At 32.8% G+C, this 13,836-nt stretch overlaps 3 protein-coding genes across 6 annotated transcripts; 1 reads left to right on the top strand and 2 right to left on the bottom strand.

The window, feature by feature from the left end:
* Positions 1-372: 372 nt before the first annotated feature.
* On the bottom strand, positions 373-5,757 carry LOC118267842 (bromodomain-containing protein 4). 4 transcript variants are annotated; one of them, XM_035582083.2, is made up of 6 exons: positions 4,934-5,754; positions 3,977-4,071; positions 2,736-2,962; positions 2,046-2,262; positions 1,470-1,618; positions 373-1,292 (listed from the first exon to the last, which is right to left on the bottom strand). In XM_035582083.2, exons 1-6 carry the CDS (start codon positions 5,619-5,621, stop codon positions 1,082-1,084), a joined length of 1,587 nt encoding a protein of 528 aa, XP_035437976.1. In that variant the 5' UTR covers positions 5,622-5,754; the 3' UTR covers positions 373-1,081. The 4 variants fall into 4 exon arrangements, 3 of the variants coding, with proteins under 3 accessions (XP_035437976.1, XP_035437977.1, XP_035437978.1); XM_035582084.2 differs by having other exon boundaries at positions 2,736-2,950; positions 4,934-5,753; XM_035582085.2 differs by having other exon boundaries at positions 2,736-2,950; positions 3,980-4,071; positions 4,934-5,752.
* Positions 5,758-6,013: 256 nt separating this feature from the next.
* Positions 6,014-9,562, top strand: LOC118267844 (beta-1,4-N-acetylgalactosaminyltransferase bre-4). Its single transcript, XM_035582087.2, has 4 exons — positions 6,014-6,495; positions 6,583-6,855; positions 7,151-7,366; positions 7,734-9,562. Exons 1-4 carry the CDS (start codon positions 6,161-6,163, stop codon positions 7,861-7,863), a joined length of 954 nt encoding a protein of 317 aa, XP_035437980.2. The 5' UTR covers positions 6,014-6,160; the 3' UTR covers positions 7,864-9,562.
* A 377-nt stretch (positions 9,563-9,939) lies between these two features.
* LOC118267746 (motile sperm domain-containing protein 1) lies at positions 9,940-13,628 on the bottom strand. The gene is made up of 4 exons (XM_035581914.2): positions 13,412-13,628; positions 13,172-13,335; positions 12,858-13,024; positions 9,940-11,535 (listed from the first exon to the last, which is right to left on the bottom strand). Exons 1-4 carry the CDS (start codon positions 13,593-13,595, stop codon positions 11,346-11,348), a joined length of 705 nt encoding a protein of 234 aa, XP_035437807.1. The 5' UTR covers positions 13,596-13,628; the 3' UTR covers positions 9,940-11,345.
* Between the last annotated feature and the right edge of the window lie 208 nt (positions 13,629-13,836).

The following is a 13,836-nucleotide window of genomic DNA, read 5'->3' as shown; positions in this document are numbered from 1 at the left end:
ATTTAATTTTGCGATGTCTTAGGCGCATTAATAAACTACCGATCGGTAAATTTGCTTACGAGCCGTAGAATTTTGACATAAGCTCCATACAAAATGTGTCAAAATTCTACGGCTCGTACTATTATTTAGTTTATTGGAATTCGCCGTTAGTTAATTTGACAAATATGCTGCTGATATTTGTGATAACTACATTCATAACTAGGTAATTTCAAAAAAATGTACTTCCAAATATGTGTTAAAAAAACTAAATATCTTGTACGATACAATTAGTATTTTTATGTAAGGAAAAAGAGCCACATATTATTATGCTCTGCCCAACCCTCTGTGAAAAATACAAAAATAGTTTTTTTTTACAAAATAATGAACCACCCGTAATTAAAATATTATTTTAATTCAATAAAAGCATTGCAACTTCTCGAGTCATACAACATTGTATAAATATGATCACTTAATAATTTTAATATCAACATAATATTCACCAAAATACAGTTTGGCTGCGAAAACGCAAACGATGCGCTGTTGTCTGGTTTGTGAGCCGTTACGTCTTATGTACAAAACTCAGAATAGTAAAATAATAATTTAGTCTAAAATACAATAAATAAATTACATAGACTTGTAATACAGACAAACTTTTTAGCAGGTCATGATTCAAAGCCAAACGTACCTATGTATTTTCATAAGTAATAATTTAGTAAAATTTTCAAATGGATAACCTAGCCAAAATTGGAATTCAAACAAATATATGTTCCTATTCTGTTCAGTCAAAACTATAAAACCAATTCGTATTTTCTACAAATCTCCGTAAACGTGGAATGCGCCTGCGATTCTATAACGACTTGCAAAGTGAAAAAAATAGAGAAAAATAATGTCAATAATTGTAGATTTCTACAATAAGAACTAATAATATTTGCAATCAAATAATAATAAATCATGTAGGTATGCATAATAAATTCAAATCTTGAGATAGATACATACATAAAGTCTTAAGTACGCATGTCATGACTTCAACATTTCTCATTAACCATTTACCATCAATCAGTCTAATCTTGAAAATATTGTCTCCCCTGTGATTAATAATTATTTAATTTAGTACTCCATTAGGAAATTTTAGAGGCGACATAGGTTTTACACGTGGTAAGGAGTTTGCTCGAGGTGATCGGGGAGAAAGTGGAGATCTTGAACACCGTGCTGCTGGATACGGCCTGGGCCTAAGTTCTTCCGCACTTCGAAATGTGTTCCGAGCTACCCGTCGCCGATATAGTGACGTTACTGTCGATTCTTGCAGCAAACATCTGAAAAACGTAGCGTAGTGGTTGTAACATTTATCTTCTATAAAAACTTACAAGACAAACCTACACATGTCATTATCTCACCATATCAGAGTAATGCATGCCTTTATTATACTTTACTTTACTTGCTTGTAGTTAAAAAAGATTTTGTAAAATATTATATTTCAATTAATGGCCCACTTTTCTAATTCTGACAGTTGTTGCTTAGGGGTTGAGGCAGCAACGGGACGAGCACGTCCTAATTTTGCGCGCGTTGACTGTAGCATTTGTTGAGTCACTAACGGCTGCTGACCTTGTTTCGGACCAGGTTTTGCCCGTACTGGATTATCCTGGAACATTACAATAATATTTAAATATTTACCATAAAAAAATATCTTGATTTGGATCAAACGCATTATATTCATTTGCCGTAGAGTCTTTGTCTTTGTCAGACTGGGCTAAACGGGGCCAGAGGCATAGAGTATTTTTTTGCGTGTAACTTTATCTAAGTTTTTATGTTAATCCCGAGGGGTATATGGGGTCCGGGTGACAATTGCTACCTAATGCACGCTCACACCTTACGATTTAACTGTACAGTTTTATCTATTCTTAAATCGATTCAGTCAAAACTGTACAGTTCAAGTGTTTGCTCTACACACCAAGAATTTTCATTGTACAGTCCGACTGTACAGTTTGAAGTGCACAGCTAAATCATAGCTAGGCATGCTGCAATAAGCAGATCTAGAATTTCAACAGAAAAATAACCTGTCTACGTACCTTTGTCTTTCTCAGTTTGACATTGGCAATATCTTGTGGTGTAATAGCGAGGCGTTGCCCAACTATTCTAGGCGGTGCAGAACCACACCTGGGTATGGTATGAGATCGGACGGGTAATTTTGACACGGGGGCAGGAGGCGGCGGTGGCGGTGGTGGTGGCGGCGGCGGCGGTGGCGGTGGCGGTGGAGGGTGCTTCTTCGGTGTAGTTTCGTGCTTCCTAAAAAAAACAATCTGTGACGTAGTTGTAGCTCACAAAGTGTGTGTGCAGTGTTGCAACTATTGCGCTTGAGTGCAGGCTAAGCACGAACTCTCAGGTCAGTTTTCCAGATCGAGCAAACAATTTAAACTGGATTTATTGGTTTTCGGATTTTTGTAGCGCTAAAAGGCACGGAGTCTTGATTTATGTAGGTATCTACTTCCAGTATTTGGCAGTTTTAGCTATAACAAAATGTATTTAGATATCAACATATTTACAACTAGCCACTTCCGCGCGGCTTCACCCGTAGCTTGGCTCCTTTTATAGCCTATAACCATCCGCGATAAATGGAGTAACAAAAAAATTTTTTTTTTTATAATTGGACCAGTAGTTACGGAAATTAGTGCGTTCAAACAAACAAACTCTTCAGCTTTAGGTACCTATATATTAGTGTAGATATGGATAATAAAAATGACCAAAGGAGGAAGTTTTACCTGAGCTTACCCTCGAGTTGTTCAATTTTGGACATCATTATTTTCATTCCTTCTTTCAACGTCTCATTTTCCTGGGCCAGCCGCTCTTGCTTTTTATCTACCTCTTCTAAAAATTTCCTCAACTCCCGCAGTTCTTCGGCACTTTCATTGTTTTCCTGTTGAGCTATCGGCTCGCGTAGTATGTCGGAGTACAGACCAGTGATTGATTGATAGCCCTGAAAAAGATACTGAACTATAAATCAATTATGTACTGAGTAACATTAATGAAATTGAAACCTAAACGATAACCGTACCTTAAGTAAGTAACTAACTAAACACCCGCAATTCTATAATAGAGGTATCACAAGCATACGCTGCTGACCTATCTTCACATAACCATACCAACAGCCAAGAATATAAAGTTTGAAACAATTGGATGAGTCAAGCGTCAAGCAATGTTCAACATTCTATCCATCTATCTAATTGAAAAAAAAAGAAACACAAATCCCACGCTCGGCGATAGAAAGATAGCCTAGTATTAGTATTTTAGGATATGCAATTCAAGTTTAACGACCGCGCAAATAAATACGAATATCCTGATCTTGGGCTCATGTAAAAAATGCGGTTTCTATAGTATTTGAACTTGAGTTAGATTGCTATTATTTATAAGCTTACTTATGACCTTCATTCCTGGATGAAATATAAATATATTATAGGTACCTAAGTACTAAATAACCGCCTGCCTGACTGCCTGAGCAAATAACATTCAACTGCTTTCAAAATTCAAATAATGTAAGCCAACGTATAAGATTTTGTTCAATTAAATTATTCGCGTTAAGTACTCATGTACTTAGTATTTTGTTTTGTAATATTTTAGTGTCAGACAGATAATACAGCGACACACTGCATGTTCTCAAATGGTTACGTAAGATATATTTATTTATAACTTACTAATTCAAGATAAAAACAAGTAGATAATAATAACTTTACAGTGGCGATTCAAGTTATTCCGAACTAGTATTGGTAATAGGTACCTACCTAGGTCCTATGTACACACCTGATGCCTAGATGATAAACCTATGGTTTCGTTGATCGTTTAAATTGCATTGGAATTGCTACAAATTCAATGTGTGCGTAGCGCATAACGCTTTTTATTCAAACGGGATAGGTAGAAATGCTCACACTAAAATATATAGGTACACATAGTAAAATATCGAAGAATTTATCTCAGTTTATGAAAAATAAATGTTGAAGATACTAACTACCTTTCTGCCGATCCACGTACAAAGGTCGACGATTCTCCAAGCTTTGGGCTTGCTGTTACGGCGGTGGTTCCTCTCCTTTCGCGGCGTCCCACCTGACAACATGAACCACTCCATATCACTCAACTGTCCAGTATCCAGAGCACATTCTATCTCTAATTCCACCTTTATGCTATTCTGTGTCAGAGCCCCCATAACTGAACTAGTTTTCAAACTAATGACATACTCCTCAACTTGGCACTTGTATACAAATAGCCCAGAAATATAAACACGAATTAATTTAACGTCTCAAGAAAGCTGAGCGATGATCCTTTGTCGCGTTCGACCGTTACCGCCGAACTTGAATGTAAAGTGCGATGATGATGTCACTATACTATATTAGCAGCTGACTGACTCGAGCTGTTTGCAATAAAAAGAGTTAGGTATATTGAGATAACAAGTTCAAGTTGCTACAAGTCTTTGTAACCCCTACTTTGTCGTATGTAGATTTATCATCCTATTAAATGACGACATTATAATCGTACTAGATACAGTAAACCTAGATTTATTTGTCGATATGTCCATTGCTGGATATTTCAATATTAAAAAAGCTTTTAAGTTAAGAAAATTTAATACTCATCGCTTAGGTATTTAACTAGGTATTACTAGGTGTTTACATATAACCAGTCTTTGGCATCACAAATATTCTTTGACATTCCTGGTTCGATTCAATGCAATCCAGGGATTTATTACTAGGTACCTACTAGCGTTAAGTTATGTATCACTCATTTATTATCATAACTGTTAGTTAGCTGTTACCTGATCGGTACTAACTCTATTATGCCTCTACTCACCCTAATTAATATGCAATGAGACCTATTTCATAGAAGAAGAAGCTATGTTCCGTGTTTCCTATAGAAGCTATGTTCTAAGTACCTATACCTATTTTATTAATAAAATAATATGTAAAAAAATTACCTGGTGATGGATTTTCCGATAAATTATGTTTTATAAAATTATTACCCCTGCGTGATCTGTGAAGGGCGTCTTTGAACAAATTTGACTCAGATTTCAAACGTCTTTTTCGAACCTTAAAGGAATGGTTGCTGTTAATCGATTTAAACGATGCGTCAGAATTACTAGACAAACAAGACGATGGCCCCTGCTCTACTTGAGGATCAGTCAGATCAGACGTGCTTGATGAAGAAGAACCTGAACATTTCTTTTTCCAAGGCTGCATTTCTTTATTTTCTCCATCACTGGAGTCCCGTCTATAACGTTTAGATCGTACGGACTGTTCTGAAGTCTCATTTGATGTTGATTCCTGTATGTTGAAGTCCTTGCTAAAGGAAAGGCTCACGTCAACAAAGCTGCAGTTAACTGGCAGAGTCACAAAAGGTTCCGTTTGAGTGGAACTACTGGTCGAATTCCCCGAACTAGAATTATTGAGGTTGTCAGTGCCCATGAAGCTCACAAACGGAGGTGTCTTATTAAAAGTTTTGTCTTTGTTTTCATGAGATGAAATAATGTTACGATCCCATGAAGTGTTTATCGCATCCTGTTGAGCGCATTTCCTTATTACTTCTATTGAGTTATTGCTAATTTCCCTTTCTTCGGATGTATCGATGACAGCAATTGCAATTTTTTCTTCTTGTTCAAAAGACATCTTGAATTTTAATCACTGACTCTTGCGTAAATAAATACTTTTTTGTCACATAACAGTTAAATAATTCACTTTGCTTAGTTTGTTTAGCTTAGCATTACTTCAAATCAAAATAGGTGGCGAACGTTAAGTAAATCTACCCTCAAATTATCACATTCATAAAATATTTTTATTGGTGAACACTGCTTGAAAATTTTCAAAGAATAATTATGAATATCAAATAGCAGTAAATATTCAAAGGGTTTTATTTGAAAGTAACAATGACGCTATAAGATAAATAATATGTAATCTAAATAGATGAGTTTTTAAGGACAAAGCATCCATTCCGTATCCTATTGAATCCAAAGAGTATAATAAGTATAGGGGAAAAGTCCAATTAAACTTCAACGTCAAAGTCAAACCATTGTCAATGTCAATATTGGATTGCATTGCCCAAAAAAGCGATCGATCAAACGTAAACAAGACGATATTAAATAATTTTATTAAACTATATATTCATTACTATTAGGCTACTACACTATAAGTGCTTAATTTAAGAAAAAATGCGTCATGTCTTTAAAAAAAAGATTATTTACTGTGGTGTCGTTGTCATAATTTTGATAATTTTACTACATCCCGATATGAATGCTAGTCGTTCTTACGAATATATTGAAAAAGACAATATTCTTAGTAGCCTACATGAAGCAACTGCTGTGAACTTCACTAGCACCGCTGTACTAGACTGTGATTATAATGACATTATACACGATGAAACTACTCTGTCCATTAGTTTAATCGACGGAGACCTGATAGAGGGACATAAGATTAGAGAAGGAGGAGAATATGCTCCTTCTAACTGTAAACCGAAGTACAGCACAGCTATTATTGTCCCATACAGGTAAAATAAATCTAAATCCATTCTTTTAATTGAATGGACTTGTAGTAGCAGTAGGTAACAATAAAAACAAATCTTTTTATATTTCAGGGATAAAGCTGAACAGTTACGTGGATTCCTAGTCTACATGCACACATACTTCCATCGCCAACATATCCACTACCGAATCTATGTTGTAGAACAAGTGGACTCCCGTCCCTTCAATAGAGCTAAGCTCATGAACATTGGGGCAGCAGCTGCAATGAAAGCAGGCTACCCTTGCCTCATACTACATGATGTAGACCTACTGCCTCTGAGGCCGGCCAACTTATATGCTTGCACTGAACAGCCTAGACATATGTCATCTAGCATCAATAAGTTTAGGTGTGCTGTCATAGACTAAAATACTCTCATATAAACATTTTTGTTTTAAAACTGTTTACAATTTTTGCTTATTATTTTTGGTTTTTCTTTTTTTAGCTGAGCACAAGGCTGCCTTGTATTGGACTGAAACTTTCATTTACATTACTTTTGTAATGCTGCTCAGTGAAACTATTTAGTTTGTTTCTTTTGCAAGGTACCTATTATTATTATGTTTAATTTACAATTCTGCTATTTTTTCATCGAAATATCAACATTTTTATTTATACTTCCATGATTATATTTTCTTAATTTTCAGATTTGTCCTACCATACTTAAACCTCTTTGGTGGTGCTATAGCAATTCTTTCAAAGCAATTTAAAACTGTAAATGGTATGAGCAATGAGTTCTATGGAGTGTCTGGTGAAGATGATGATTTGTATTCTCGATTAGAGGCAAATGACTTGAAGGTGTGCAGGTTCCAGCCAGAAACAAGTCGCTACCACATGGTATCATCCAAGGCTGAGAGGAGGTTGTAAGTATTATTTTTATTACCTTTATTTTTGTAGTGCAATATTGATTGCAGTAAAGCTCTACAGCTCTACAGTTACACAGTAGCTAGTTCTACAGTTTGACCAATTTTGAACATAGCACAGAGACTAGAAGTGTTTCTAAAACAATATTAAATTGTAGCTGCTGTTATATTAACAAATGACGAGTTATGGATGTATGATTTAAAGACAATTATGTAAATATATTTTCTGCTTTATGGCAATAGGATAAACTTGAAAATCTATTAAATGAATACAGATCGGAACTACTCAATGTAATATGGCATTTATCCCTAAATACTTTATAAAAAAATATTTTATGATATTGAAGAAAAATTATAATATTTTCAGGGTACAACGAAAAAAGCAGACAAGTTTTACTAAGGAAAGGATGGCAACCGATGGTTTAAGCTCATTAAAGTACACAGAGGTCGCCACTGTCCTTCATCCACTTTTTACCCATATCATGGTTGACTTGTAGCATATCATTTGATACTACAATTATTACATCCATTTGATTAGGTATTTAAAAAATGTAAGTCTAAGAAAACTGCAAAGAATTCTCTATTTCTTGTCAATAATTATGAAAATATAGAAAAAAGTGAGGTTTAATAATGAAAATGGATTTACATGCATTTAACTAAGTACCAAATCAAATGGAGCTCTCATATCACTTGTTCAATTTCGCTTTAATTAAATGAAATTTTAAGACCACTCTAAATTAAGTAGCAAGTTAGTAAGCTAGAATCTTAGAAAATAACTCTCAAAAATTTACAAACAACTTTCAACTTTAGCTTGATTAGAATAGAATCGAACAATAGTTTAGTTACGTTTAAAATAAAACCTTTTACCTATATTCGAAGAGGTAAGAGGAACAGGTTTAGAAATGTCATTTTACTTTAACCAATCTCCAAATGAATAGATAAAATAGTCTGATTTTCAGTGGCCTAAAATTCCAATGGAATTTACTGTGCACTTTTAGGGGACAAGCCAATATTACACCACTATCCGATATTATAAAAATATTTGTGAGATTTGTGACCGGTTGGTCACAAATCTCACAAATATTTATTCCCTCTATATTAATAGGGTCTTATGCAACACTAATCAAATGTACTACAATGTTGCATTTCTAAATCTGTCCTCATCACATAATTAGACATAAGAAGACCAAAACTGCTATACCGCTAATGTTCCTATTGTCATTTCAATCTTATTAAAGCAATAATAAATAATAATGAAACATTGTGATATTCTTGTTGAGGGATTGAACGATTTCTGTCCATAGAATTCCGATAGTTAATTATTCTAGTGCAATTACATCTACCTATAATACATAAGTCTTAGTAATATGTTAAAAACTTTAAACTTTTAAAAATTGTTGACTTGTATTTAAATTTGTTTCTATGTATTGTATTAGCAATTATATTTCTAGTCGAAATGTGTTAAAACTACTGTATAAGAGGAATGTGATCGTTAAGCTGACAAAATAATATGTTGAGTGAGTTACATACTTTACAATATAAGAATTTGTTTCAATTAGTATCGATCCGTCGCTGTTGGCGCCACTAGTCTGTGTCCAAGCGTTAAAAAGATAATTACATATTTTGAAGATCAATTATGAAATATAATTGTACGGTAATAGAAACAATATTGTTAGTAGGTAATTATTGTAATGTAACGTCATATCACTGGGAAACAAAGGAATTGGATGGAAATAAAATAATTGAATAGAAAATGTAGGTTATCAGTAGACTGGTTGGTAGGTAGAGTACCTACGGAATGGTTTGTGTGATTATTAATTGAATTTAATAGATATTTAATTAAGAATTACTGAAGTTCTTTTTGTAAGTACAGTTTGTGTGTTGTCTAAATTATTTATCTACATAATGTTGATACAGTGTAGTTTATAAAGTATATTGTGAAATATAAACTTAGCCGTCCGACAATAGAAAATACTACCTAATTTATTCAAAATGTACCTACTTATAAATGCAATAACTCGCAAACCCGAATTTTCGATTCAACTTGAACTTATTAACTTGTTTTGTTAATTTTAGATGTAGCAGTAGCCTAATAGCCGAGCTAGTGCAATTGCTCAAAATCACGCGAGAAACTTACTTACCTATTTGTAATCACTACAACACTTTGGTAGCGAATAAAACAGTTACAAGAAACTAGTTATGTGTTTTGTTATTTGTAAAACCTGACTTAAATTTTAACCATATTTGTAGATTTGTGGTAAAGAATATCTATTATTTTGTAAACTATTTGGTAGGGAAATTTTTGTAAGTATATTAGTTTTGTGTACTAAAAGTAGATGATACTAACTAATTATTATTTGTAAATTAGTTGTAGATTCCCAATCCCCGATTCCCCAGCAACCCATAGATTTCTAACCCCCTAAAGCAAAGGCAACGCACTTGCAACGCCTCTGGCGTTAAGGGTGTCATTGGGCGGCGGCGGATTGCTTACCATTAGACAATCCGTCTGCTCGTTTATCGGCTTATACCATATAAAAAATTACAGTACTATGAGAGTAAAATAAAAAACAGCATTTTGATTGATTTTTAGATATATTTGGCATGAACATTTTCACAGCAGGTGGTCCCAAAACACAAGGGGGATCTAATAAAAATACAGAAGTTGTATCTGTGGAATAAGTATTGGTAAAATTTTGTCATAATATTTACAACATTAATTACAAAATACTTATTTTTACCGACATTAAACATTGCGTGTAATGTTAGGGGGAACTATACATAAGTATATTACATTACAATAACATTATTGTAGAAATTACATCAAGATATTTACACGAGAACAATTCTAGCCTGCCTATGTAACATCACCATTTTACAAAAACATATAATTTTAAATTACTTCCACATACCATAAGAATAAATTGTTAGAAGCTATTTAGCTTTAAAAGCAAGGTACAACTGAAGTTGTAATTTTAAAGTAAAATGCAAACCTTTATATGGTTAGCACTTATCTAAAGTTACATCACACTGAACGTAATTTCTGCACCATACACCTATCACAAATTAAGACTCAAAGGAACTTAATATTAAATTACAAGAATATAGCACTCAAACTTTTAAAAGTAATCACAATTAAAATTTTCACTATATTTATTTGTCAGAATAAGTATTTTAATATTCTTACAATTTTCTCCACACCATATAATTTTTAATTTTATATTAGGTACTTGAAAATTAAAATAAATCGGAGCTAGCAACCGTTTCACCAATGAGTATGACAACACCTTTGTAATATAATCATTATGAAATATTATAAAAACAACACAAAAAAATGCAAGCTGCACACATAAAATGGTAACCCTACCAAATGCACAATTAATATTATGTAATTCGATTTTTGTATACCAATGTAGGTATTTAAACTAATCAATATTGAATTAATATTGTTCATAATCCTACAAAGTTTAGCAGGTACTCCTCACTACTCTATGTCATAAAACATTTTTTTCATGGACACAAACTAAATTCATAAGATTCAAATACCATTTTTCTTTTTTTTTTTTAGTGGTCATGGTTTAAAAGTATTCTATATTCTGTCTGCATCGTCAAATATTATTGCCAACATCTATTAAAAATTACAGTTGAGTATCAGTTATTTTAGATATTACAAACTATTTTGAAATTATAAATATATTTGTACCTTATTTATTGGGGCATTTAAGTAAGAATAGCTTTAATAAGAAGAGAATTCAAGAAGTTATATTTATACAAATAAAAATGTTCTTCATAATCCCTTGAATCAGCAGAAAAATACCCATTTTGAGATAATTTTAATGGCTTACTCTAGTTTCTGCTGTATTTAAACAGTTTTCCCAGTACAAGATAAACATATTTCGCTGCACAACACAGATTTTCAATTCAATACTGAGAGAACAACATGGCAATAAAATTTAACAATACAGACATATGTACAATATAACTATGGTCGTAAAACTAGCATACATACAAGTCCCAGTACGAAAGAGAATACTAGTTTAAGATTTGAGCCAATGTGGAGCCAATCAGGCCATTGTGATTTCATTACTTCCTCAGGTTGTGTTGGTAGAAGGAGGGCGGCGATGCAACATATGCTAACTGCAACCGCTACTACATTCACAGGCTGCTGTTCTCTGTAAAAGAAAATTGGTCTATTACTATAGCGCATAATGCCTTGATTGCCAGCGCCATCTGGAATCGACTAGAATTGCAATCAAAGAATTTTTAAATTAAATATCTTTCAGAAAGAAATGAATGCTACGATTCTTCAAAGCTACTACTTTAGCTTCCATCACACTCATGTATGCATTCTTAACATTATTCCAACATGTTTCGACTATTGAGATTGGCATGGTTAAATTCTTGGTTAAATCCCTTGTCAATTAGAATTTTTAATTATGAATAATTTAAATTACTTCATATCACATATTCTTATCAATTTAAAAACAATTTATTATTGTTATATTGATTAAAATTAAAAAGGTAGATAAAGTAGAGGATCATCATAATGATTTGTTGATCAACTGTTTTCATTAATCAAAAATTCACAATTTTTATGAGAACAAAACTGTTACTAAAAGATCCTTGATTAACAAAAGGTTGGGAACCCTGCTTTACACAATGTCGAAGAATCATCTCTATACAATAAATTCAAGGCTATGACAAATCAATAACAATACTATCAATGTAAATTAACCATTGTCACTCGTAATTGTAATCTGAAGGCAATATTTTTCATAGATTACATTATTATCTACATTATCAGTTATCTTACACTATTTTGTTTTTCATAACAAAAACAATTATTTGCTGTGCTATCAAGTCCACATTAGGTTATTGCTCTTTGAAATAAATGAACTACATTGAATAATTTTATTTATGATTAAACACTTGTTACCAGTACTTGTTTTACCTATAATGTATTGTATTTTAGTTAGTTTTATCATCATTTTATTTTAAATTAAAAATCTAAATTATATTCCTTAGGTAAATATGTAACTAAAGCTTTACTTTTACTTTATAACAAGTAATTATTTTCTTGTAAATTTACCATTGAAATATAATTATATTTCTTCAAATTAATAAAATATAATTATTGTTCTAAAATCAAACTTAAAAACAAAGTTTATACTTTAGTCAAACTTTAGTTTTAGTTGGAATTTGCAAAAAAATGCCACATGCCATGTGGCCATCCACATTGACCATTGGGCCCATGTGGCAATTTTTTTTCAAATTTGGTATAGCTATTGTAAAAGTAGATTGAAATAGAGCTAGTTCTCAATACTTATTCTTTATTTGTAGGCATTGTATACATGAAACTTTGAAGTAATCAATCAAAAGGGATTAATGATGATAATTTAAATAAAACTATGTAACTTTACATACATCAATCTAAAGATCACAGCTTTGAAATATTGGAGTAATAGTAATTGTATCTATATTTAATAACACTGACCTGTGTGAAGGATGTGTGCAAGGTGCCATTCGGGAAACCTCTTCAGTAGACCTCAAAGGAGCCGGCCTCATTGTGAGAGGATGGAAATCATCCCCTAAACACTCTTGACTTATATTAGAAGGCTCTCCTTCTATCAACTTCGTCAAAATGTCTCTCTTACCCAGTACCTGCAAATAAACGAATTAAACGCCTTTATTAAATACTCATGAATTATTCATTAATTTGAATAAACATTGAAACAGCTGTGTTCATTTCAATATGTATTACCATGCTTTCAAGGCAGCAAAAATTACGAAAGGAATTGATAAACATACCTGCTGGGTGTTTTTGTCAAACATGGTTATTCTGAATTTCTCTATAGAGTCACAGTGCGTTTGAGACGTTTGGGTATATCTCACCACTATATCTATGCAACTTTGTGGAGCGATCACGCCTTCGGGATCTATGACAGTGAACTTTTTCGGTGAGGTACACAAAACTGAAAAAAAATACCATTATCAAACAAAAACTCTACGAGACAATTACGACACGTTTCATTTTCTTTCAATATGCACCTTTAAGATTAACGGGGAATTCATAAGGGTTGTAGACAGTTAGTAATTGTTTATGCGTGTGCCTTGCACTCAAGTAAAATTCCAGTGCTACTGGAAATACGAAAACGGGCAAATTTTTCATTTTTAAATAATATTTTGCTAACAACACAATAGAAAAACAATAACAAATTTCACGATAGCACATACACAACTGACAATGACATGACGTCGTGTTGACTGTTGACAGTTTTTCAATGCTAAATAGAGCTTGACCAAAAAATACTGAGTTTAATCGATACAATAATCGTTATAAATCGTTCATATTTTTAAGTATTAAATTAATCAAGTTCGATATTATTATTTTCAGCGATGCCTCTGATGCATGCGTTACCTATTGGTTCCGTTTTTAATATTAATAAATAATCCTGATATGGTTTTAATTCGCG

This window comes from Spodoptera frugiperda, chromosome 6, assembly GCF_023101765.2.
Source record: "Spodoptera frugiperda isolate SF20-4 chromosome 6, AGI-APGP_CSIRO_Sfru_2.0, whole genome shotgun sequence".
NCBI lineage: Eukaryota > Metazoa > Arthropoda > Insecta > Lepidoptera > Noctuidae > Spodoptera > Spodoptera frugiperda.
The sequence above is the reverse complement of the archived record's forward strand: the minus strand, read 5'-3'. Positions and strand labels throughout refer to the sequence as shown.